The sequence below is a fragment of the Cololabis saira genome, chromosome 9 (assembly GCF_033807715.1).
Source record: "Cololabis saira isolate AMF1-May2022 chromosome 9, fColSai1.1, whole genome shotgun sequence".
Lineage (NCBI taxonomy): Eukaryota > Metazoa > Chordata > Actinopteri > Beloniformes > Belonidae > Cololabis > Cololabis saira.
The window spans coordinates 41,057,927-41,084,702 of NC_084595.1; the positions used below are offsets into that span (position 1 = coordinate 41,057,927).

The following is a 26,776-nucleotide window of genomic DNA, read 5'->3' on the forward strand; positions in this document are numbered from 1 at the left end:
CGTACTGTAAAACCCAGAGAAAGATTCACATATGAACATTTCGGTCAACCATCATACCAGCCCTGGAGACCTGGAGCAAACGCCATGTTCACATGTGTGCCTTACCCCATGACCCCTTACCCTGTCCTGCCCGAAACCTGTTACTACCCTACCCCAGCGGTATGGACTTATTAGGACAGAGGACTGACAGTAGCTTTAGGATTTGACAGACACTCACTGACTGACCCCACTGACTCATCAGACACTACACAGACTAGACAGATGACTTTTCTCCAGACTACTACTACTACTACCTGATTGTTTCTTTGGTTCTAAGATGTCCGGAGACATCTCTTAAAGCAGGGGAGAGTGTAGAGGGTTCAGAAATAGCCTCTATTTATAGTTTAGCATTAAACATGCACCCCCCATTTTTTTAGATTTATTTTGAACTAATGTAACAAAATTGCACTTATGTATGTGGTATCACATGCTATTAGACGTCCAAGTCTATAGGTGGCGCCCACGCGCTCCTGTGAATCACAGAGAAACAGCGAGATAGTCACAGTCCCACGCATGCGCAGTCAATAATAAACCGCTGCTGACCGTGCAAGCAAAAGTTTAACAGTGTGCTGTTCCTTGTATTTTCACAGGTAAATAAGTATGATCTAGACATTCCGAAGGATGTTAAAACTTTATGTGAACTGTCAGTGACATGTTTGGTAACGTTTTGAGAGTATTTGAAGAGAGTTTTGACCGGTAGTTTTATTGTTTTGATGAAGTTTCATCACGGCTGCGGCCAGAGAAAGTTTCTCCATTGTGTTCCCACACAGAAAACACACGTGGTGCGCGTGCACGTGCGTGCGTGCGTCGTGTGCCTGAAAAAACGTTTGAAGCGTATTTTTCATTTGTTTACAATACGGTTGAGTCATAAACACCACTGAATGTAAACTGTATGAGGTTTAGGAAATATATTTTTGATGTATATGTTAGGTTATTGTTCTTACTACAGTTCTATGTGAGGGATGAGACTACAGATTATTTATTTTTGCACTTTATTTTTTGTTTAAAGGAGAATACTGTGAATTTTTGGTATTATTTGGTTTATTTGTATTTTGTATGTTATTGTGAACTCAAAAGAAAGCTATTGTTGAACAGTATTTTGATACTGATGTTATAAATGAGTATTTTGATTATTGAAGCAGTCAATAATAAACCGCTGCTGACCGTGCAAGCAAAAGTTTAACAGTGTGCTGTTCCTTGTATTTTCACAGTGCTTCCTGCCCTGTGAACACCTTGTGCCGACTCAGATAACCCCTAGGTCTGAGGCCGGTAACAGTGAGAATGTGTTACATGCAGTAAAGAAATGAAGGAACATGATTTTTCAGTGCTTTATCTGTCATCCAGATGAGAGTGGGCCTACTGAAGCATTATAGTGATATCTTTAACCCCAGTTAGCACACAGTAAGCAAAGTTGGATAGGTCCTGAGAGATGGTTGTTTGCTTCCAAAGGGGAGCCAAAGATAGTCTCTCTAGAACTTTAATGATATGGACTCTTAGGGAAAAGACTTTACCGTCACTGATGGCAGATGGATGAGATGTTTTTTGGTACATGATGGACACTGGAACCTTCTCTGATGAACTCTCAACACTCATAGAGTCTCAGAGTAATCAATCACTGTGCAATAATAATAATAACCACAATCATATGCTGTAACAATGCACCTTTCAATAACCATGTCTACCTCATACTGATGCACCTTTCACTTTAAAAAAAAAATTGTATATATGTTACTAAGAGCTGTCATTTATCTATTTACTGAGTGAGTGAAAATAACCGAGTCAAATTCCCCGTCTTGTTTGATCTGACTTGGCCAATAAACCTGATTCTGATTCTGATTCTCCTGTCTCTGGGAAACAAGGTTGAAGAGGCCTTGGAGAAACTTGCAGAGTTGAGCCACGCAGATTTCAGAACCCTGGGTCTGAAAAAATCCAGGTCTTTGGCTGTCAGTCCGGGAATGATGTGAAGTCAGGCAGACGACCAATTGCTCCGGATTATGCTGAACTACACCCACTAATCAGTGTTTAGTTTGTTAGTTTTGTGCAAAGCTTTCATCTGGTCTGACTCCTCCTTCCTGGAAGTTCCTCTACACCATCTCACGAGTGCTACAGCTCCTGTGGGGTCGTAGTATCATCCACTGTATCTTTACACAATGAACTGTAAAGTCATTAAACTTACCGCATCATAAAACGCATGTTCAGTTTCCAACCTCAACCCTTCATTTTATTTTTCTGAACATCGACTGGCTCGGACATAAATGTTGGACATTTCCGTCTACGTGAATGTTCTGTTAATGTTCCAATTCAGTGTGTGGAAACTAAGAAGATATCAACGCTAACAAAGATTGAAGATTGTAATTCTTCAGAGAATGACAACATCGCTTCTTGTGCATTTATTAACCCATTAATGACGTGCTTAACCCGAAACATACGTGTTGATTCAAAAGTCAAACATGGTTTGCTCCAACAACCTTGAACAGTCAGAGACTTGTGTTTGATCTACAGCAACTTCATTCCAAAATAAATATATATATTAAAGTCAAGAAAAGCTTGTCTGCTTACGTACACTTCATGAATCATGTCGGGGGCAGTTCTATCTGGTTTGTTTGAACAAAGAAATCATTTCTTTCTTTCATGTCTTGATTGTTTTGAAGAGAATAGTATTAATTCTGAGCACCAACATGCCTATAGAACTGGCTATTCAACCTGCTCAGCCTTGACATCTCTTACAGATCAGTGGTTAAAGAGAATCGATGAGAAATTGATTGTTGGGGTAGTGATGTTGGACTTTAGTGCAGCTTTTGATATGATAGATCATGAGTTGTTACTCAGAAAGCTGTCATCTTACAATTTGAATGATTCAGCTATAAGATTATTAAAAAGTTACTTGTCTAACAGACAGCAAGGTGTGATGTTTAATGGCACTCTCTCAGGAATCACAACGCTGTATAGTGGGGTTCCTCAGGGGAGCAGCCTTGGGCCGCTACTATACTCCATCTTTGTGAATGACATGCCTTATGTATTTAAGCATGCAGGAGCAGCAATTTATGCGGATGACACGACATTGCATGTCTCTGCAGAAAATATTACATCCGTGGAAAAGTTACTTAAACAGGAATTAATGGTAACCTCAGAGTGGATTATGGAGAATAGCCTAAAGCTGAATGTATTGAAAACAAAATGTATGGTTATTGGATCTAATCATGCACTGAGGGCTGAACCTAAACTGCATCTTTCTATGAATGGTATTGCTATAGAACAGGTCAAAAAAGCCAAATTGTTGGGAGTAATAGTGGATGAGGTGTTGTCTTGGTCAAATCATATCAATAGTATAGTGTCTAAAATGAGTTACAATATTTCTAATATTAGAAGAATCACCTACCTGTTGAATGAATCAACCATCAAATTGTTACTTAACTCCTTAGTTCTGTCCCATCTGAACTACTGCCCAACAGTTTGGTCCAGTGCCTCGAAGAAAGATATTTCCAAATTGCAGCTAACTCAAAACAGGGCAGCACGCCTAGCTCTGCGGTGCTCTATTAGAGAAAGTGTCAGGAGTATGCACAGGAGACTCACATGGATGCAGGTGGAAGAAAGACTGGCTTATAGTCTCATAATGTTTTTGAAAAAGACTTACACCTTACAGAGACCTGTTCTTTTTTATTTACAACTTCATCCGACAAACGAGAAACATAATTACAGAACTAGACAGGCCTCAGCAAACAACTTCACCTTGCCTTTACTGAGAACTAACGCACTCAATAGGTCTGTTATGTATAGGGCTGTAGCTCACTGGAACAGTCTCCCCCACACTTGATTTCAACCACAGGAATGGCTAGTTTCAAAAGTAAACTGAGAGAAGCTGTGTTTCGACATAATATTCTGTTACAATAGTCTATTAGAAAACTACGTTAAAGGAATCCATTCATGTTCATTTTTCAATGTTCATATTATTATTATTAGTATTTGTTCATATGCACTGAGAAATTTATGTTAATATGTTCAGGTTAATTGATCTATGTTATTCTTTGTACAAATGCTGTATTGTTGATTAATTGTATGATTTAATGTGGACCCCAGGAATAATAGTCTTCATATTTATGCGGACTAATGGGGATCCAATAAATAATAAATAAATAAATAAATAAAATTGTGCTCCATAATAAATATCCATAATGTGCCTGCATTTTCCTTCTGTCAATGCCTGAGTGTGTCAAATAAAAACAGTATTTTTTTTATCTGATATTAGTGATGAAAATGTTGTTTTTGTCAGGTTTCCAAGCAGCAGGTGGACACAAGTGCAGACGTGACTAAAGTACGGTTTAATAACAATGACACTGTGCGGTGAGACGCAGAGACACAGGTGTAGATGAAACTCACAGGAAGTTGGAGCAACCAGGACTCCAGCATGAGCTGGGTTTGTGCAGCAGGAACGACACAAGGGGGAACGGATGAAGGTGATGAGGGCAATGGTGCAGTCCATGAGGGGAAGTGAGGCATGCTGGGAGTTGTAGTGTCAGGACGGTGATCAGAGGGCTGGCCATGCTGACCGTGGAGGTGTGGGAGGAGCCAGCATGACACTTTTCTCTTAGGGAGACAATTCTGTCCATGGTTTTCACAGTCTACATTACTGATAAAAAATAAATCACAATGATCCAATTGAAGATACTTTTATTTCTCACTTGGTCATAAAATTGTACACTTTTTTGTAAAAAGAAAATACAGTATGTTGTTGGTTGACTTTGCTATATTTAGACACGTGAACATCTGATTCTCTTCAACTCTTGTTAGAATTTAAATGGAAATGGCTCAATTTTGACCCAGACCAAAAATCTCTCAGGAGGGACAATTTAGACAAAATGTTGAACTTTAGACACATACATAAGAAGCTTATCTCACAATAATAGTTAATGGTTAATCCTAAATAAATGTTTTAGACAGTTGGAAGTATGTTGTTTTTCAGGTTCTACGTAATTTCTAACGTCTATTATTTCACAATTTCATGTCCTGCTTTTAAAAACACTTGGAAATAAAAATCCATAATGCTTTAAAAAGACTTTATTCCTTTTTAGTACATGGATCTAAAATCCATTTAAATAAAAATCTCTCAAATTTGACCCAAAACAGCCTCAGTGTGAAAAATCTGAAACACTTGCATGAAAGTTTGCAGCTACGTGCCAAGTAAAGCAACAGACTACTTTTACATTACCAGATATGATTTATGGGAGTGGTGAAATGGTAGATGAGCTTTGTTGTTGCAATAACCCCCCACTTCTTCCTGAGCTCAGACGTATCTCCGTCCTCTCCGCAGACTTCCTCGTTCCATCCCTCTCAGAGCTGCAGTCTGTGGGTGGAGACTGAGAGCTGATTGGCTCCACTCACTGCACGGTCACATGGTTCTACCTCCAGGAAAAAGAAACTTAAATTCACACACTCACTCTCTGCCTCTGACAGGTGAAATGGCGCAGAAAGGAGCTCAGCCGGACCAAGAAACTTTGACTTGTTCAATCTGTCTGGATCTACTGAAGGATCCGGTGACTATTCCCTGTGGACACAGTTACTGCATGAAGTGTATTGGAAACTTCTGGGATGAAAAGGAGCACAAGAAGACCCACAGCTGCCCTGACTGTAGGCAGACCTTCACACCGAAGCCTCTCCTGGTGAAAAGTGTCATGTTAGCAGTTTTGGTGGAGCAGCTGAGGACGACAGGACTCCAAGCGGCTCCTGCTGACTGCTCCTATGCAGGACCTGAAGATGTTGCCTGTGATGTTTGCACTGGGAGGAAACTGAAAGCCATAAAGTCCTGTTTGGTGTGTCTGGTCTCTTACTGTGAGGAACACCTGCAACGCCATTACAGTGTGGCACAGTTCAAGAAACACCAGCTTGTGGAGCCCGCCAAGACTTTACAGGAGAACTTGTGCTCTCTCCACGACGAGGTGATGAAGATGTTCTGCCGCACCGATCAGCAGAGCATCTGTTATGTCTGCACCGTGGATGAGCATAAAGGCCATGACGTAGTCTCAGCTAAAACAGAAAGGGCAGAGAAACAGAGGGAGATGGGGATGACTCGACAAAAGATCCAGACGAAGGTACAGGACCTGGAGGAGGAGGTGAAGCTGCTGCAGCGAGAGGTGGGGAACATCAATCGTTCTGCTGATAAAACAGTGGAGGACAGTGAGAAGATCTTCAGGGAGCTGGTGCTTCTCATCCAGAAGAGAAGCTCTGATGTGAAGCAGAAGGTCAGATCCCAACAGGAAATTGAAGTGAGTCGGGTGAAAGAAGTTCAAGAGAAGCTGCAGCAGGAGATCACTGACCTGAAGAAGAAAGACACCGACATGGAGCAGCTTTCACGCACACGAGATCATAACCAGTTTCTACACGGCTACACTTCACTGCTGCCACTCAGTGAGTCCACACACTCATCCGGCATCAATAGACGCCCTCTGAAGTACTTTGAGGATGTACAAGCTGCTGTGTCAGAGACCAGAGAGGAACTACAGGACATTCTGGGAAAGAAATGGACTGACATCTCACTGAGAGTGACTGAGGCAGATGTTTTACTGTCACAGCCACCAGAGCCAAGAACCAGAGCTGACTTCTTAAGATATTCACGTGAAATCACGCTGGATAGAAACACAGCACACAACCAGCTGGCGTTATCTGAGGGAAACAGGAAAGCAACATTAACAATGGTTTTACAGGGTTATCCTAGTCACCCGGAGAGATCTTCTGTAATGTATCAGATCCTGAGTGAGGAGAGTCTGACTGGACGTTGTTACTGGGAAGTGGAGTGGGGAGGAGAAGGATGTTCTGTATCAGTCACATACAAGGATGTCAACACACCAGACACTAAATTTGGACATAACAACACATCTTGGGCTTTATTTTGTGACAATCAAAGTAACGAATTTCTGCATAACAAACTCAACACCCCCGTCTCTGATTCTCAGTCCTCCAGAGTGGGAGTCTACCTGGATCACAGAGCAGGTATTCTGTCGTTCTACAGCGTCTCTGAGACCATGACGCTTCTCCACAGAGTCCAGACCACTTTCACAAAACCACTTCATGTTGGGATACGTCTCTACTTTGACTATGGAGACACTGCAAGGTTTTATAAACCCACATAAATGTCCAATCTCTTTCTGAGTTCATCGTTGTGTTGCGTCTTTCCTCCTCTCAGACTGATGCATCAAGTCAACAATGATGGAGAGATCAATGCCGTTTGTTCATACATTTTTAATCTGCTGGTTTGAGTTCCTAACTTAAATTCAGCTCTTCATTGGCTCCCGTCAGACTTTCTTTAAATTTCTCTCTGCTACATAAGACTTTTGAATATTTCAACATATATTTGTGTTGTTTCTCCATCACTGCATTTTTAAAGCCTCCTTTAACATTTAAAACTAAATCTTTACATACAATTTGTGTAACACAAAGTGCTTCACAGATATAAATGTAAACACACACACACACACACACTCGACACAGATGATCTGTTGTGCTGTTGTTCAAACCTGGATGGATGTGGAAGTCTAGAGTACTGTGTTACACTGAAATCATCATGGTGATATATTAGTTTATTTTACGCTGCTGATGATTGAGATCAGATGTAAATGAAATAAAGGAACAAGAATTATCAAGAAGATGATGCACAATAATGTGTAAACAAATTGACACCTTATGTAATGAATAAAGGTTTTTTCTCAAAATAAAACATTTGGTTTTGTGGTTGTTTCATGATTTGTTGTCATATGTGCTCACAAATATGCAATTAATTAGTAAAGTTTGCATGTAAAACTGTTTTCTTAATATACTGTATTTATGTTTGTTATTCACTAAAAACACTTAATTGCAGACAAATATACCAATTTTTCTGGACTCATTTACCAATAATACTAATACTACTACTAATAATAAAAATAATAATATTATGAAGAGGAGAAAATTATCATTATTGTTTTGTTATTTCAATAATAAGTCACTGGAGATGATTAATAACATTTATTTCACTGAGGCTGAAACCTGACACCGCTCGTCTGTCCTCACTGGTGGTCAAACAGAGCCCCCTACTGGTGGAAGGAGGTACAGCATCTAAAAATCCACATTGGTATTTTACAGGGTTTAGTAAACACACCAGTCACACAAGGTTATTCTAAAGCAGTTCCCAAGACATACCTGACCTTTGTGTGTCACCTACTGGCTCTGATGCTGCTGCAAGTAAAACTGTACTCTCCACCACAGACCTATAGAATATATGCAACATCTTGCTGTAAATATCGAGGGATACAAACGTCTTCAAGATGTAAAATCTACAAAATACCCTTTTCTAAAGAGCCTCAGCATCACATTGTAACTCCAGTCTGTTGTCCAGGTGAGCACATGGGTCTCTGTCGTCCTCCACCATCTCCAGCTCTTCTGCCATGAAGGAAATAGTATTCTATAAAGTATTCCACCAGTCCTTTGCACTCAGCCTCCTGTTCTCCACTGACACATCTCCCCACAGCAGAGTCATCTGAGGTTTTCTGATAGCGGCAAGTCTGAGTTGTGCAGGAAGTTTTGATGTTTGTACAGAGTGAATATTGATGCTGAAAGTATAGCCTCCTGCGACGATGACGAGCTGCTTAAAACCTCACAAAAAGTAGTCTCTTTATCAGATATATGATAATAGGGCTGGGCGATATGGACCAAAAGTCATATCTCGATATTTTCTAGCTGAATGGCGATACTCGATATATATCGATATTTTTTCTGTGCCATAATTGGGGTTTCCCCCAAAGCATTATAGCATAGCATCTCTTTTAGCATCTCTGTTAGCATCTCTGTTAGCTTCATTTTTTTTCTGAGGCAAACCCTTAAAAAAACAGTCAGTTTTAATACAAAGCCTCGTGCCAAATGTCACACAGGTTCCTTTATTAACAGAGGTCTGCACAATATCAAAATGTATAAAACAAATGAAATAAAAATAAACTGCCTGCATATATATAGAATAAAAATGCTTCTTGAATAAAATAAAACAAATATCCCTTTCCTGCATAACAATTAAATTAAAATACACTGTGTAATTAATACAATGTAGACGGTAACAGGCAGACTTTTCCACTGAGGTTGACAGTTGTGCAAATAACAACTTCAAGTCAATTTGTCACAAATTAATCAAAATCAAAATCATAAAAAAAAAAAAAAAATGTAAATCTATATAAACGATATTGTCTCGTACCATATCGCGTTTGAAAATATATCGATATATATTAAAATCTCGATATATCGCCCAGCCCTATATGATAATGTAGGTGATCGTGGAGGCATCCACCTGTGTTTCCTGGAGTTTGTCACATAGTACTACGAGTGAGAATGTGTTACATGCAGTAAAGAAATCAAGGAACATGATTTTTCAGTGCTTTATCTGTCATCCAGATGAGAGTGGGCCTACTGAAGCATTATAGTGGTATCTTTAACCCCAGTTAGCACACAGTAAGCAAAGTTGGATAGGTCCTGAGAGATGGTTGTTTGCTTCCAAAGGGGAGACAAAGATAGTCTCTCTAGAACTTTAATGATATGGACTCTTAGGGAAAAGACTTTACCGTCACTGATGGCAGATGGATGAGATGTTTTTTGGTACATGATGGACACTGGAACCTTCTCTGATGAACTCTCAACACTCATAGAGTCTCAGAGTAATCAATCACTGTGCAATAATAATAATAACCACAATCATGTGCTGTAACAATGCACCTTTCAATAACCATGTCTACCTCATACTGCTGAACCTTTCACTTTTTAAAAGAAATTGTATATATGTTATTAAGAGCTGTCATTTATCTATTTACTGTACAGTGAGTGAAAATAACCGAGTCAAATTCCCCGTCTTGTTTGATCTAACTTGGTCAATAAACCTGATTCTGATTCTGATTCTCCTGTCTCTGGGAAACAAGGTTGAAGAGGCCTTGGAGAAACTTGCATAGTTGAGCCACACAGATTTCAGAACCCTGGGTCTGAAAAAATCCAGGTGTTTGGCTGTCAGTCCGGGAATGATGTGAAGTCAGACAGACGACCAAGATGCTCCGGATTATGCTGAACTACACCCACTAATCAGTGTTTAGTTTGTTAGTTTTGTGCAAAGCTTTCATCTGGTCTGACTCCTCCTTCCTGGAAGTTCCTCTACACCATCTCACGAGTGCTACAGCTCCTGTGGGGTCGCAGTATCATCCACTGTATCTTTACACAATGAACTGTAAAGTCATTAAACTTACCGCATCATAAAACGCATGTTCAGTTTCCAACCTCAACCCTTCATTTTATTTTTCTGAACATCGACTGGCTCGGACATAGATGTTGGACATTTCCGTCTACGTGAATGTTCTGTTAATGTTCCAAATCAGTGTGTGGAAACTAAGAAGATATCAACGCTAACAAAGATTGAAGATTGTAATTCCTCAGAGAATGACAACATCGCTTCTTGTGCATTTATTAACCCATTAGTGACGTGCTTAACCAGAAACATACGTGTTGATTCAAAAGTCAAACATGGTTTGCTCCAACAACCTTTAACAGTCAGAGACTTGTATTGGATCTACAGTAACTTTGTTCCAAAATAAATATATATATATATTAATGTAAAGAAAAGCTTGTCTGCTTACGTACATTTCATGAATCATGTCGGGGGCAGTGCTATCTGGTTTATTTGAACAAAGAAATAATTTCTTTCTTTAATGTAAATTTAAAGAAAAAATCCCTGATCCATTGTCATCTGATGATTGGAATGACAATCTTATAGATAGGAATCCCAGCTCAATGTTCCTTACAGCAGTGGAAGAAAAAGAAATAATAGATATTGTAAATAAATGTAAATATAAAACATCCACCGATTGTAATGAAATTGATATGAAAACTGTAAAAAAGGTCATTGATGGGATTTCAGAACCACTAACATACATCTGTAACTTGTCATTCCAAACCGGTAAATTTCCAAACAAAATGAAAATAGCTAAAGTTGTACCGCTGTATAAAACTGGGGATAGACACCACTACACAAATTACAGGCCTGTTTCTTTACTTCCACAATTCTCAAAAATTTTAGAAAAACTATTCAATAACAGACTAGACAAATTCATAGATAAACATAAATTACTTTCTGACAGTCAGTACGGATTCAGATCAAACAGCTCAACATCACTGGCAATAATTGAATCAATAGAGGAAATTACAAACGCAATAGACCACAAACAGTATGCAGTTGGAGTATTCATAGACCTTAAAAAAGCTTTTGACACAATCAATCATAACATATTACAGTTTTTTCTGAAAGCTTAGGCGCTAATTTTGTTCTTGTAGCACAATTTCTAAAACTATTAACACACATAGCAAAACCACTCACTGAGTTAGCCAAACTAAAAGCACAAATACTGCTTTGCACTCAGTTTGTAATTTTGTAACACACACTTTTCAAAACTGTAGGCACAATTCACTGCTTACACTCAATTGCCAAATTTCCAAAACACTCCTAGCAAAATTATACACATGTTTGGCTATTATTTACACTATTTTGCCAACTGCCTGGCACACTTTCACATGTGAAAACAATTTTAGAGAATTAGTTCACTTTGCAATCAGCCTAAGCACTATGAATAAGCCACAGGTAAGCTGCCTGTGTGGAGTACAATGGAAGCAGCAAGAAGAGTAAGAATCAGAGGAGGCCGAGGAAGAGGACGTGGAGGTGAAGAAGCGAGAGGTTTAGAGGAAGTTAGAGGAAGAGGACAAGGAGCAGCAAGAGGAGGACGAGGAGGGGGAAGAGGAAGGGCCAGAGCAGACCCGATATGTCATCATATGGGACATTGTTAGTTTCCATAGGGCTGCTTTGGTCCGCAACTGGTTTACTGATCACCCACTCTTCATGGCACTGAACCTCCCCCCATACTCTCCATTCTTACTGTAAATCCAATTGAAGAGTTCTTTTCTGCCTGGCGCTGGAAAGTCCACGACCGCATTCCCCATCAACACGCAGCCCTTTTACAAGCAATGGAGGAGGCATGTGGAGATATTGAGCAGGCATCATGTCAGGCCTGGATACGGCATGCAAGGAGGTATTTTCTCCGGTGCCTTGGGCTGGAGGACATCGCATGCCATGTGGATGAGATTTTGTAGCCGGACCCAGAGAGACAGCATGATGTAGGCTGATTGTCTTTTTTTTGTGAATGTATTATTTTGTGTTCTGTGCTGTGTCTTTGTTTTGACGAGTGTGAATAAACACCAATACTTGAAGTTTGGATCCCTGTGTGTTTACAGAACTATGACAAAAGTATGACCTCAAACTGACCTAGCCTACCTTGTGCACAGAAAAAGAAAAAAAGCCAGATGTGTTTTGTATTCATACCATCAGTGTGTAGTTGGCACATTATGTGCTTAGTAAATGATGGCATGTGTTTACTGTCTGATATGAAAACACCATTTTTACTAAGGTGTGTAGAGTAAATCAAGCTGTGTTTGATTTTGCAAGAGAACTATAAAGTTTTGATAATTTGGTGAAAGGTTTTCTCATTTGTGTGTAGAGTTTAGCAAAAATAGCCAATGTTGCAAAAAATGTACTTAAGGATTCAGAAAAAACTGTAATCAATAAACTGGAACGGTATGGGATCAGGGGCGTAGTATTGCACTGGGTGAGAAGTTATTTACGAGACAGGAAACAATTTGTGAAGTTGGGAGAGTTTACATCGTCATGCTTGGACATTGCTTGTGGTGTCCCCCAGGGGTCAGTACTGGGTCCAAAACTGTTCATCCTTTACATCAACGATATTTGCAAGGTATCAAAAATATTAAAATTAGTATTGTTTGCCGATGACACAAATATTTTTTGTTCTGGGGGGGATTTAAAGGGGCTACTGGATATGATCATGGCAGAAATGTGCAAATTAAAGAGGTGGTTTGACAGAAACAAATTATCATTAAACTTAAGTAAAACTAAAATCATGTTATTTGGGAATTGTAAAAGGGATACTCAAGTGCAGGTGAAAATTGAAGGTGTGGATATTGAAAGAGTTCATGAAAATAAGTTTCTTGGTGTAATAATAGATAATAAAATAAACTGGAAATCTCACTCAAAACATGTACAAAACAAACTATCAAGAAGCATCTCAGTAATCAATAAGGCAAAACATATTCTGGACCACAAATCACTTCACATTCTCTATTGTTCACTGGTTTTACCATATTTAAATTACTGTGTGGAGGTTTGGGGCAATACTTATAAATGTACACTACAATCATTGTGAATGCTGCAAAAACGAGCCATAAGGATCATTCATAATGCCGGTTACAAGGATCACACAAATTCACTCTTCTTAAAATCCAAAACATTAAAATTTACTGATCTGGTTCACTTTCAAACAGCACAAACTATGTACAAAGCTAAAAACAACATGCTTCCTGGAAATATCCAAAAATTGTTTTTTAACAGAGATGGGGATTACAATTTGAGGGGGGGAAACAATTTAAAACATCTTTGTGTCCGCACAACACTCAAAACATTTACTATTTCGTTATGTGGAGTGAAGTTGTGGAACAGTTTGGGTGCGGAGCTCAAGCAATGTCCAAGCATGAGCCGGTTTAAACAGCGGTACAAAAATATGGTTTTCACAGGATACAGGGAGGATGAAGGGCTTTGACGATCACCAGGTGTTGCACAGATCATTTAGTCACTTGTTTACTCACATTATTTATTTTCTGGTTGTAAATGTGTACATATGTAATGTAATATGTAATATGATACTGAAATCAACTGAGGATAGTAATTTCTGAGAAGGGAGAAGGGGTAGGATTAAATAAGCATATGCTTCTTTCTACTCCTTTTCGGACATGGTAACATTGTTTTGTTTATTTATCTATATTTATTTTTTTGTTGTTTTGACTATTTTGACTTGTGTGTTATTTTATGTTTACCCATGTTCGGAATAAAGCTTTCATTCATTCATTCATTCATTCATTCATTTATTCATTCATTCATTCATTCATTCATTCATTCATTCATTCATTCATTCATACATACATACATACATACATTCATTCATTCATTCATTCATTCATTCATTCATTCATTCATTCATTCATTCATTCATTCATTCATTCAATGCCTTGATTGTGCTCCATGATAAATATCCATAATGTGCCTGCATTTTCCTTCTGTCAATGCCTGAGTGTGTCAAATAAAAACAGTATTTTTTTCTCTGATATTAGTGATGAAAATGTTGTTTTTGTCAGGTTTCCAAGCAGCAGGTGGACACAAGTGCAGACGTGACTAAAGTACGGTTTAATAACAATGACACTGTGCGGTGAGACGCAGAGACACAGGTGTAGATGAAACTCACAGGAAGTTGGAGCAACCAGGACTCCAGCATGAGCTGGGTTTGTGCAGCAGGAACGACACAAGGGGGAACGGATGAAGGTGATGAGGGCAAAGGTGCAGTCCATGAGGGGAACTGAGGCATGCTGGGAGTTGTAGTGTCAGGACGGTGATCAGAGGGCTGGCCATGCTGACCGTGGAGGTGTGGGAGGAGCCAGCATGACACTTTTCTCTTAAGGAGACAATTCTGTCCATGGTTTTCACAGTCTACATTACTGATAAAAAATGAATCAATATGATCCAACTGAAGATACTTTTATTTCTATCTTGGTCATAAAATTGTACAATTTTTTGTAAAAAGAAAATAAAGTATGTTGTTGGTTGACTTTGCTATATTTAGACACGTGAACATCTGATTCTCTTCAACTCTTGTTAGAATTTAAATGGAAATGGCTCAATTTTGACCCAGATCAAACATCTCTCAGGAGGGACAGTTTAGACACAATTTTGAACTTTAGATATATACATAAGTAGCTTAACTCATAATAATAGTGTATGATTAATCCTAAATAAAGGTTTTTGACAGTTGGAAAGTATATTGCTGCAAGCAAAACTGTACTCTCCTCCACCACAGACCTATAGAATATATGCAACATCTTGCTGTAAATATCGAGGGATACAAACGTCTTCAAGATGTGAAATCTACAAAATACCCTTTTCTAAAGAGCCTCAGCATCACATTGTAACTCCAGTCTGTTGTCCAGGTGAGCACATGGGTCTCTGTCGTCCTGTTAGGATTTAAATGGAAAAGGCTCAATTTTGATCCAGACCAAAAATCTCTCAGGAGGGACAGTTTAGACAAAATGTTGAACTTTAGATATATCCATAAATAGCTTATCTCACAATAATAGTTAATGATTAATCCTAAATAAAGGTTTTAGACAGTTGGAAGTATGTTGTTTTTCAGGTTCTACATAACTTCTAACATCTATTATCCCACAGTTTCATGTCCTGCTTTTAAAAACACTTGAAAATAAAAATCCATAATGTTTCAAAAATACTTTATTCCTTTTTAGTGCATGGATCTAAAATCCATTTAAATAGAAAAGCTTCAAATTTGACCCAAAACAGCCTCAAGTGTGAAAAATGTGAAACACTTGCATGAAAGTTTGCAGCTACGTGCCAAGTAAAGCAACAGACTACTTTTACATTACCAGATATGATTTATGGGAGTGGTGAAATGGTAGATGAGCTTTGTTGTTGCAATGACCCCCCACTTCTTCCTGAGCTCAGACGTAGCTCCGTCCTCTCCGCAGACTTCCTCGTTCCATCCCTCTCAGAGCTGCAGTCTGTGGGTGGAGACTGAGAGCTGATTGGCTCCACTCACTGCACGGTCACATGGTTCTACCTCCAGGAAAAAGAAACTTAAATTCACACACTCACTCTCTGCCTCTGACAGGTGAAATGGCGCAGAAAGGAGCTCAGCCGGACCAAGAAACTTTGACTTGTTCAATCTGTCTGGATCTACTGAAGGATCCGGTGACTATTCCCTGTGGACACAGTTACTGCATGAAGTGTATTGGAAACTTCTGGGATGAAAAGGAGCACAAGAAGACCCACAGCTGCCCTGACTGTAGGCAGACCTTCACACCGAAGCCTCTCCTGGTGAAAAATGTCATGTTAGCAGTTTTGGTGGAGCAGCTGAGGACGACAGGACTCCAAGCGGCTCCTGCTGACTGCTCCTATGCAGGACCTGAAGATGTTGCCTGTGATGTTTGCACTGGAAGGAAACTGAAATCCATAAAGTCCTGTTTGGTGTGTCTGGTCTCTTACTGTGAGAAACACCTGCAAAGCCATTACAGTGTGGCACAGTTAAAGAAACACCAGCTTGTGGAGCCCGCCAAGACTTTACAGGAGAACTTGTGCTCTCTCCACGACGAGGTGATGAAGATGTTCTGCCGCACCGATCAGCAGAGCGTCTGTTACGTCTGCACCGTGGATGAGCATAAAGGCCATGACGTAGTCTCAGCTAAAACAGAAAGGGCAGAGAAACAGAGGGAGATGGGGATGACTCGACAAAAGATCCAGACGAAGGTACAGGACCTGGAGGAGGAGGTGAAGCTGCTGCAGCGAGAGGTGGGGAACATCAATCGTTCTGCTGATAAAACAGTGGAGGACAGTGAGAAGATCTTCAGGGAGCTGGTGCTTCTCATCCAGAAGAGAAGCTCTGATGTGAAGCAGAAGGTCAGATCCCAACAGGAAACTGAAGTGAGTCGGGTAAAAGAACTTCAAGAGAAGCTGCAGCAGGAGATCACTGACCTGAAGAAGAAAGACACCGACATGGAGCAGCTTTCACGCACAGAAGATCATAACCAGTTTCTACACGGCTACACTTCACTGCTGCCACTCAGTGAGTCCACACACTCATCCGGCATCGATAGACGCCCTCGGAAGTACTTTGAGGATGTACAAGCTGCTGTGTCAGAGACCAGAGAGGAACTACAGGACATTCTGGGAAAGAAATGGACTGACATCTCACTGAGAGTGACTGAGGCAGATGTTTTACTGTCACAGCCACCAGAGCCAAGAACCAGAGCTGACTTCTTAAGATATTCACGTGAAATCACGCTGGATAGAAACACAGCACAGAACAACCTGGCGTTATCTGAGGGAAACAGGAAAGCAACATTAACAATGGTTTTACAGGGTTATCCTAGTCACCCGGAGAGATCTTCTGTAGGGTGTCAGATCCTGAGTGAGGAGAGTCTGACTGGACGTTGTTACTGGGAAGTGGAGTGGGGAGGACCAGAAGGTTCTGTAGCAGTCACATACAAGGATGTCAACACACCAGACAATAAATTTGGACATAATAACACATCTTGGGCCTTAGTTTGTAAAAATAAAAGTAACAAATTTTGGCATAACAAACTCAAAACCCGCGTCTCTGATTCTCAGTCCTCCAGAGTGGGAGTCTACCTGGATCACAGAGCAGGTATTCTGTCATTCTACAGCGTCTCTGAGACCATGACGCTTCTCCACAGAGTCCAGACCACTTTCACAAAACCACTTCATGTTGGGATACGTCTCTGGTTTGACTATGGAGACACTGCAAGGTTTTATAAACCCACATAAGTGTCCAATCTCTTGCTGAGTTCATTGTTTGTTGCGTCTTTACTCCTCTCAGACTGATGCATCAAGTCAACAATGATTGAGAGATCAATGCCGTTTGTTCATTCATTTTTAATCTGTTGGTTTGAGTTCCTAACTTAAATTAAGCTCTTTATTGGCTCTCGTTAGACTCTCTTTAAATTTCTCTCTGCTACATAAGACTTTTGAATGTTTCTAAATACACTACCATTCAAAAGTTTGGGGTCACATTGAAATGTACTTGTTTTTGAAGGAAAAGCACTGTACTTTTCAATGAAGATAACTTTAAACTAGTCTTAACTTTAAAGAAATACACTCTTTAGTCATAGTCATTTACCACATTGCTAATGTGGTAAATGACTATTCTAGTTGCAAATGTCTGGTTTTTGGTGCAATATCTACATAGGTGTATAGAGGCCCATTTCCAGCAACTATCACTCCAGTGTTCTAATGGTACAATGTGTTTGCTCATTGGCTCAGAAGGCTGATTGATGATTAGAAAACCTTTGTGCAATCATGTTCTGAAAACAGTTTAGCTCGTTACAGAAGCAACAAAACTGACCTTCCTTTGAGCAGATTGAGTTTCTGGAGCATCACATTTGTGGGGTCAATTAAACGCTCAAAATGGCCAGAAAAAGAAAACTTTCATCTGAAACTCGACAGTCTATTCTTGTTCTTAGAAATGAAGGCTATTCCATGCGAGAAATTGCTAAGAAATTGAAGATTTCCTACAACAGTGTGTACTACTCCCTTCAGAGGACAGCACAAACAAGCTCTAACCAGAGTAGAAAAAGAAGTGGGAGGGGCGTGGTTATGGTGCTGAACTAAGCACACGTCTTTTGGTGAGCTCCTGGCGATATTTCTGTAAAAATCCTGCAAATTCTCCTTAAACTACACAACGAAGGATAACTAATATCTGCGCCGACTCCTGGTATACCCGCAACATTATGCCACAGAAGAAAGCTAAAAATAGAACTTTTTCCTGTGAGGAAGACGACGTCCCAGATGCTAACCACCAAGCTAATACACCAGGGGATGCTGGCAGCGTGCTCCAGGAGGAGGAGGATGGTGCTGATGCTACTACGGCCCGAGACATGGACCTCAAGCAGGTGCTCAACATTATAAGAAATGATTTTGCCGCAAAGACCAACGAGGTCCTGGTAGCAATTCATGACGTGAAAAAAGAACTGCGGGACTTTTCGACACGCATGGATGAAGCAGAAGTGCGTGGAAGTAACGTGGAGGACACAGTTAACTCAGAGAAAACCAAGACTGATACGCTCGGTAAACAGGTGACATTCCTCACAAATAAACTTGACAAGCTCGAGAACCACTCACGTCGATCTAATCTTCGGATAGTGAACCTACCAGAGAAGATGGAGGGAAACGACGCCGCGGCTTTCCTGGAGAAATGGCTCCCCGAAGCGCTGGGGCCGGCGACATTCCCGAGACCTCCGCTCATTGAAAGAGCTCACAGATTGCCCGGCCGCACGCAACCTAACCGATCAACGAGATCGAGAGTCCTCATCGCAATGTTTTTAAACTTCCAGGATAAAGTCCGAGTGATTCGAGCAGCCAGGTCCAAGGGCAAGGTGTTCTGCAGCGGCCATGAAATCATGTTCTTCCCGGACCTCTCCGCGGAGCTCCACCGGCGGAGGAGAGGGTTCGACCGGGTGAAACAACAGCTGATGTCAATGAACATTTGATATGGAATAATCTACCCAGCTAAACTACGAGTGACGTCTGATGGACAATCACGTGAGTTTGAAACCCCAGCTGAGGCTGAAAAATTCATCCAGGAGTTACAATGCGCAAAAGACTCGGATAATAACTAAAATGATCTAAAAATAATCTGCTGTATAATTTACCCGCCTGTAACAGATTGATAAATCAGGCCTTTTTGGCCAGCAAATGGCATGTAAAGCATTTTTTTTTTCTCTTTTTTCCTCCTCATCTTTTATCAGGCGGAGGGTTTCTGTTTTATTTTAATTGTGTAATTGCTTCACTCTTCCTAGTCTGGTGGCTCCTACATTTATTTATTTACTCTGTATAGAATCCACCACGCCATCTTCTTTAAGTGGACTTTAATGTGCCCGTTAGAAGGTCTGTTCTCATACTGTTAGTTTTCCTAAAAGAGAGCCAAGATACAAAGTGTCAAGGGTGTACATTTTTTTTTCTTTTTTTTTTTCTCGATCCTGTTAGTGTAGTTTACACTTTTTTGCCAGGAGGCACAACAGTCTGGTTAGATCTGTTATAATGACAGCTTATATTAGTCTAGCTGCTCCCTTGTTCACATTGGATCAGTATGTGCACTTAACTGCACCTGAAGGTCAGGGGGAGGGGTGGCATGGGCAAAAGGTTGCCCTGTTCAGCTTGACAGCTCGGGGGTTCTGTTTTTGGCAGTTTTTGAGTTTTATGGGTTTTGTTTTGTTTTATTTTGTTTTGTTTTTTGTCTGTTTTCATTTTCTTTTCTGTATCTTCCACAGTTTGCTCTTTTCTGGTGCACTTAGGATACTACATATACTGAAAAAGTTCACCTACTACTATAGAATGATAATATGGGGTACAAACTAGTTATTATTAGGACTTGATGACCGCAATTAAAGATATTACATTCACGTCTTGGAACGTTAGAGGGATGGTAAAATTGACTAAATTAAAACAATTAATTACAAGGATCAAACAGCTCAAATCTTCAATAGTATTTATTCAGGAATCCCATTTACTAACTGATGACTTGATAAAAGTAAGAAGGAGATGGCCAGGGAAAGTGTTGGCTTCCTGTTTCCCCTCTCATTCTAGAGGAGTGATGGTATTAATTCATAATAGAGTGCCCTTTCAAGTAAACTCCATTCACGATAAAGCTGGTAGATTCCTGGTGGTCCAAGGAACACTCTTGAGAGAGAATATTAATTTGGTTAATATATATGGCCCCAACGATGACAATCCATCATTTTTTGAGAATTTATTTTTATTACTCGCCAGCTTGCCTGGTAAAATTATACTAGCTGGTGACTTAAATTGCACCTTAGACCCCAAGCTTGATCGCTCATCTGGGACGGATACTTCCCACTCTCAGACAAGGAAAGAAATCCAACAATATATGAAAGACCTGAACCTATGTGATCCCTGGAGGATGCAAAACCCCAGTAAAAGGGAATTCTCATGCTACTCTGCAGTATTTAAAACTCACTCCAGAATAGATTATTTCTTAATCTCTGCATCTCTCCTGCCCAATATAACTAATACTGTATACGATAGCATTGTTTTGTCAGATCATGCTCCAACTTCATTATGTTACAAAGTTGAACAAAAAAACAGGTATTCGAATACTTGGCGATTACACCCAAAGTGGTTACAGGATTCAGACTTTTTAAAATTTATAGGAGAGCACATTGACCTCTACTTCTCATTAAATACGGACCAAACAACTGCAGCCATTAAATGGGACGCATTTAAAGTGTATATTAGAGGGCAAATGATAAGCTTCACCGGCTCTAGTTAGTTAATAAATTCAAGCAGACAATGTTGGAATTAAATGATAAAATTAAAGAATTAGAAGGGGAAGTTATCTTAGATGATTCGCCACAAAAGAGACAGGAATTGATGACCCTAAAAGCAAAATATGAGGAGCTTTCTTTGCTTAAAGCTGAGGAGGGTCTTATAAGACCGAAACAAACTTTTTATGACCAGGGCGAGAAACCCGGTAAATTACTGGCTTGGCAGATAAAAAAGCTTGAATCTGAGAGGGCGATTAACTCAATTAAGAATGAAAAAGGAGAATTGTCAACAGATCCTACAGAAATTAATAACACATTTGTGTCATATTATAAAACCCTCTACAGCTCAGATAGTCCACCGAATGTGGTTAACCAAAACAGTTTCTTAGATGGATTAAATATTCCCCACATCTCTGAAGATTCAAAAACTGAACTAGACAGGGAACTTAATTTGAATGACATCTCCAATGCCATAGCAAACATGAAGGGAGGTAAGGTTTCAGGCCCAGATGGACTTCCTATAGATGTGTACAAACTATTCAAAACAAAATTGATAGCCCCACTATTAGAGGTTTATTTGGAATCCTTTAAAGCAGGTTGTCTCCCCACGTCATTACGAAGTGCACTAAACACTCTCATTTTAAAACCAGACAAAACACCATCTGAACGGGGATCTTACAGACCCATATCTCTATTAAATTCTGATGCGAAAATAATAGCAAAAGCTCTCGCTTTGAGATTAGAAAAAGTCTTGCCTGCCATAATTCATATAGACCAAAATGGATTTGTGCAAAATCGACAGGGGTTCCACAATGTAAGGAGAGTACTTAATATAGTTCATAAATGTGAAGCATCCCCAGACATGGCTATACTTTCAATCGACGCAGAAAAGGCATTCGATCGTGTCGGATGGCCTTACCTCCTGGAGGTGCTTAAACGATTTGGATTTGGCAATAGCTTTTGTAAATGGATCGAAATCTTATTTGTGGATTCTTCTGCGATGGTGTCAACTAATAAGCTCATCTCCCAACCTTTCAAACTATTTCGCGGTACCAGACAGGGATCACCAATTTCACCTCTTCTTTTTGTAATGGCCATGGAACCATTAGCTATAGCCATTAGATCACACCCCTCAATTTGTGGTATTATGACTGGAGACATAGAACATAACACAGCAATGTACGCCGATGATACTATTGTGTTTCTATCGTATCTTACAAAATCGATTCCTTGTCTATTGGAACTTCTTGGTGAGTTTGGTACCTTCTCTGGATTCAAAATGAACAGAGAAAAATCATCTATCATGTTCTTGAATGCTAAGGAGAGGAAGAACCCCCCTGTAGTGCACCCGTTTATTAATGCCACTGAAGGATTTAAATACTTGGGCATCAAAATAACCCCAAAAATAAACAATATTAGCTCAGCCAACTATGATCCCTTGTTAGCAGGGGTGTCAGAGGAGATTGTTAGATGGACAACACTGCCTTTCTCTATCCTAGGAAGGATAAGCATTATAAAGATGTCTATATTACCTAAATTTTTACATACCTGATTTATGCTATAAATGTAACAAACATCAAGGTACTCTATACCACTGCTTGTGGAATTGTCAAGAGATCCAAAAATTCTGGAACTCTGTTTTAAAGTATCTCTCTCAAATTACGGCATCCCCTGTACCTCTATGCCCTAAGCTGTGCATTGTAGGCATCTATCCTGATAACTGTGGTCTGTCTTGTAAAGAAAGAAAAATGATTGACCTATGTTTATTACAGGCAAAACGTTGTATTGCATTATGCTGGAAGAATGTTGGTTGCCCCTCTTTTACTCTCTGGCTAAACAATTTAACTTCAGCACTTGCACTGGAGAAATTGACCTATATTATCAGAAAGAAAGCTTCTGAATTTTATGGAATTTGGAAAATGTTTTTGGACCTTTTGAGGGTTGGTGACATAGAGGGGACAGTGGAAAAATAGAACAATGGAATAACACCTCATTGGTTCTCAGGAAAGCGTGAAGTTACAGACATTTGACATTTTTGGTGTTGCTGTTTAATTATTATTATTTTTATTTTTTATTGTTTTTTTTTTAATTTTCTTTCTTTATTATTATTAATGTAGAACATTACTTTACATTACATTATATTAAAGATACATAAATGTATCTTTAATATCTCCTGGGTACAACCACATCAGACAGTACACTGTTTAATATTTGTTTTAGTTTTTTTTTGTTTTTGTTCTTGTTTTTTTTTTTTCCCCACTTCTGAATTAATTGATTATTAATATTTGGTACAATTTTGTACGAATGTATTTATTTTACATACTGCCTTCTGATGTTATAAGTGTTGTTGAATGTTACTATATTACAAAAATTCAATAAATATATGTTTAAAAAAAAAGAAAAAGAAGTGGGAGGCCGCGTTGCACAACTGAGCAAGAAGATAAGTACATTAGAGTCTCTAGTTTGAGAAACAGACGCCTCACAGGTCCTCAACTGGGATCTTCATTAAATAGTACCCGCAAAACACCAGTGTCAACATCTACACTGAAGAGGCGGCTGTGGGATTCTGGGCTTCAGGGCAGAGTGGCAAAGAAAAAGCCATATCTGAGACTGGCCAATAAAAGAAAAAGATTAAGATGGGCAAAAGAATTCAATTCAATTCAACTTTATTTATATAGCGTCTAATACAACAGATGTTGTCTCTAAACGCTTTCCAGAGATCCAGAACATGAACATAAACATAAACATAAGCCCCCGAGCAATTATTATATAAACAATGGCAGGTAAAAACTCCCATAGTGGGAGAAAAGCCTTAGCCAAACAGTGGCAAGGAAAAACTCCCCTTTAGGAGGGAAGAAACCTTGAGCAGGACCAGGCTCATAAGGGGGGACCCTCCTGCCGAAGGCCAGACTAGGGGAGTCAGGGACGTCAGCAGCACACAGCAGGCAGGTGGAAGCAGCAGCGGGATGACCAGAGGGGGGGCGGGGTGCAGGCAGGCGGAAGCAGCAACAGCAGACATCCACGTAGGCAGGTGGAAGCAGCAACGGGATGACCGGGGATGGGGGGGGGGCGCTGGGAACACAGGCCAGAACGCAGCTCCCGAGGCTCCAGCCTGCAAACATGCACAAAAGAGAAAGAAAAAAAAGGGGGGCCGGCACAAGAAACTACAGGAACGATGGACAAATATGATAGCTATGAGATATTTATAATAAATAAAAATGGTAATGGAGAAGAGAGGCAGGGAAAAGGAGAGGAGAAGAAGGGTGAGAGGCACCGCCCAGCGGATCATGTCGGTGCCCCCCTGCAGCATAAGCCTATAGCAGCATATCTACCGCAAAGCTATATTTGAGACTAACTATTATAGTCTTGTTCTATAGCTACAACTATGACTACTGACTCTAACACACTAGAGTTTACATTACCTAGAGATTTACCAACACCAGCTAGAGGTTTACTAAACACTAACTATAGGCTTTACTAAACAGAAATGTTTTAAGTTTAGTTTTAAAGGTGGAGGTGGTGTCAGCCTCCTTAACCCAGATTGGAAGTTGGTTCCAAAGTAATGGTGCCTGATAGCAGAAAGCCCGCCCTCCAAATCTACATTTAGATACTCTGGGAACTACGAGTAAGCCTGCACCCTGGGAGCGGAGAGCTCTGCCAGGAACATAAGGCACTATCAAATCTTGTAAATACTGCGGAGCTAAGCCGTTTTGGGCTTTATATGCAAGTAATAAAATTTTAAATTGAGTTCTGAATTTTACAGGTAGCCAATGGAGCGACGCTAACACTGGAGAGACGTGGTCTCTCCTGCTGATTCCTGTCAGCACTCGTGCTGCTGCATTCTGGATCAGCTGGAGCCTATTCAGCAAACTACTTGGACATCCTGCTAATAACACATTACAGTAATCCAGTCTAGAAGATACAAACGCATTAACTAGTTTTTCTGCATCACTCTACGAGAGGATTTTCCTAATTTTTGCAATATTACGGAGATGGAAAAACGCTATTTTACAAACCTGATTAACATATGGTTTAAACGACAAATCCTGATCGAAAACCACACCAAGGTTTCTCACAGTTGCACTGGAAGCCATCGCAACACCATCTAGTCCTTTCCTAAGATGCTCTGGACCAAGAATGATAACCTCTGTTTTATCTGAATTTAGAAGCAAGAAATTTCTGGACATCCAGTCCTTGATGTCCCTAAGACATGCCTGAAGTTTAACTAACGGTTCTGTTTCATCCGGCTTCATAGACAAATAGAGCTGCGTATCATCAGCATAGCAATGAAAGTGTATGCCGTGATTCTGGATTATACATCCCAACGGCTGCATGTATAAACTGAACAAGATTGGCCCTAGCACTGAACCCTGCGGAACACCATAACAGACCCTTGACTGTTCTGAAGAAACCTCATGTACATGAACAAACTGGAACCTGTCAGATAGATATGATTTAAACCAACGTAAAGCTGTCCCTTTAATCCCAACAACATGCTCTAACCTGTGCAGTAAAATGCCATGATCTATAGTGTCAAAAGCAGCACTGAGGTCCAGTAGAACCAATATGGATACTAATCCCTTATCTGAGGCCATAAGGAGGTCATTCGTAACTCGAACCAGTGCTGTCTCTGTGCTATGATGCATTCTGAACCCTGACTGAAAGACTTCAAACAGATCATTTCTATACAAATAGTCACATAACTGGCTTGAAACTGCCTTTTCCAGAATTTTAGATACAAATGGAAGGTTGGAAATTGGCCTATAATTAGCTAAGGTGTCTGGGTCAAGAGAAGGTTTTTTAAGTAAAGGTTTGATTACTGCTACTTTGAAAACCTGTGGTACATATCCTAAGCTTAGGGATAGGTTGATTTGGTCCAGTATTGTCGCACCAATAAGAGAAAAAACATTTTTGAATAGTCGAGTCGGGATGGGGTCTGACATACATGTGGTAGACTTAGCTCTATTAACGAGTGAAGTCAGCTCAGGGAGGTCTATAGGATCAAAACAGTCTAGAGTCAAGTCAGAGCCTAGGGAAGTCGCTAAAGCTGAAGAAACACCTACAACCGGCTGGTTGATTTCTTCTCTAATTCTCGTGATTTTACTGTTAAAGAAGCTCATAAAGTCTTCACTACTGAGAGCTGCAGGAATGCACGGCTCAACAGAGTTGTGACTCTTTGTCAGCCTGGCTACAGTGCTGAACAGAAAACGTGGGTTACTTTTGTTATCCTCTATCAACGTTGAATAATAAGCTGTTCTTGCTTTGCGAATGGCTTTTTTATATACTATTAGAATATCTTTCCATTCACGATAGAAGTCTACAGACTTACAAGGGTGCCACTTCCTTTCCATTTTACGCACGTTTTGTTTCAACATGCGAATATCTGAATTGTACCAGGGAGTTAAGCTCCTGTGGCTAGAAACCCTCCTTTTCAAAGGAGCAACTTCATCTAAAGCTGAGTGCAACAGATCAGCAGTGTTACTAACAAGAAAATCAACATCAACATCAGAGGTAGAACCCAGGTCACTGGCCTCTATTGTTTCAGTAGAGGCTTCACTATTTTCCACTGTCGCAAGATGAGCAATGGCCTCCTTGAATTTAGCAATAGCTTCATCAGACAAACATCTGCTAAAATAATACATCCTGTCCTGCACTTCAACATCAACAACATTAAATTCAAACGTTATTAAACAATGGTCGGATAAAAGGGAGTTTACAGGTGACACCAACAGATCATCAGCTTCAACACCGCAGGTGAGAACGA

The 26,776-nt window shown here is 40.0% G+C and overlaps 2 protein-coding genes across 2 annotated transcripts; both read left to right on the top strand.

Annotated features, from left to right (window-relative positions):
- Nucleotides 1-5,488: 5,488 nt before the first annotated feature.
- On the top strand, nucleotides 5,489-7,326 carry LOC133451159 (tripartite motif-containing protein 16-like). Its single transcript, XM_061730116.1, has 2 exons — nucleotides 5,489-5,605; nucleotides 5,654-7,326. The coding sequence occupies exons 1-2, from the start codon at nucleotides 5,496-5,498 to the stop codon at nucleotides 7,161-7,163; spliced, it is 1,620 nt and encodes a 539-aa protein (XP_061586100.1). The 5' UTR covers nucleotides 5,489-5,495; the 3' UTR covers nucleotides 7,164-7,326.
- An 8,496-nt stretch (nucleotides 7,327-15,822) lies between these two features.
- On the top strand, nucleotides 15,823-17,497 carry LOC133451295 (tripartite motif-containing protein 16-like). Its single transcript, XM_061730264.1, has one exon. It carries the CDS (start codon nucleotides 15,830-15,832, stop codon nucleotides 17,495-17,497), a length of 1,668 nt encoding a protein of 555 aa, XP_061586248.1. The 5' UTR covers nucleotides 15,823-15,829.
- The last annotated feature ends 9,279 nt before the right edge of the window (nucleotides 17,498-26,776 follow it).

Coding starts and splice junctions, on each gene's coding strand:
- LOC133451295 (XM_061730264.1), top strand. CDS start 15,830: ATGGCGCAGAAAGGAGCTCAGCCGGACCAAGAAACTTTGACTTGTTCA.
- LOC133451159 (XM_061730116.1), top strand. CDS start 5,496: ATGGCGCAGAAAGGAGCTCAGCCGGACCAAGAAACTTTGACTTGTTCA. Junction 5,606..5,653: donor GGACACAGTTACTGCATGAA/GTGTATTGGAAA, acceptor GAAGACCCACAG/CTGCCCTGACTGTAGGCAGA.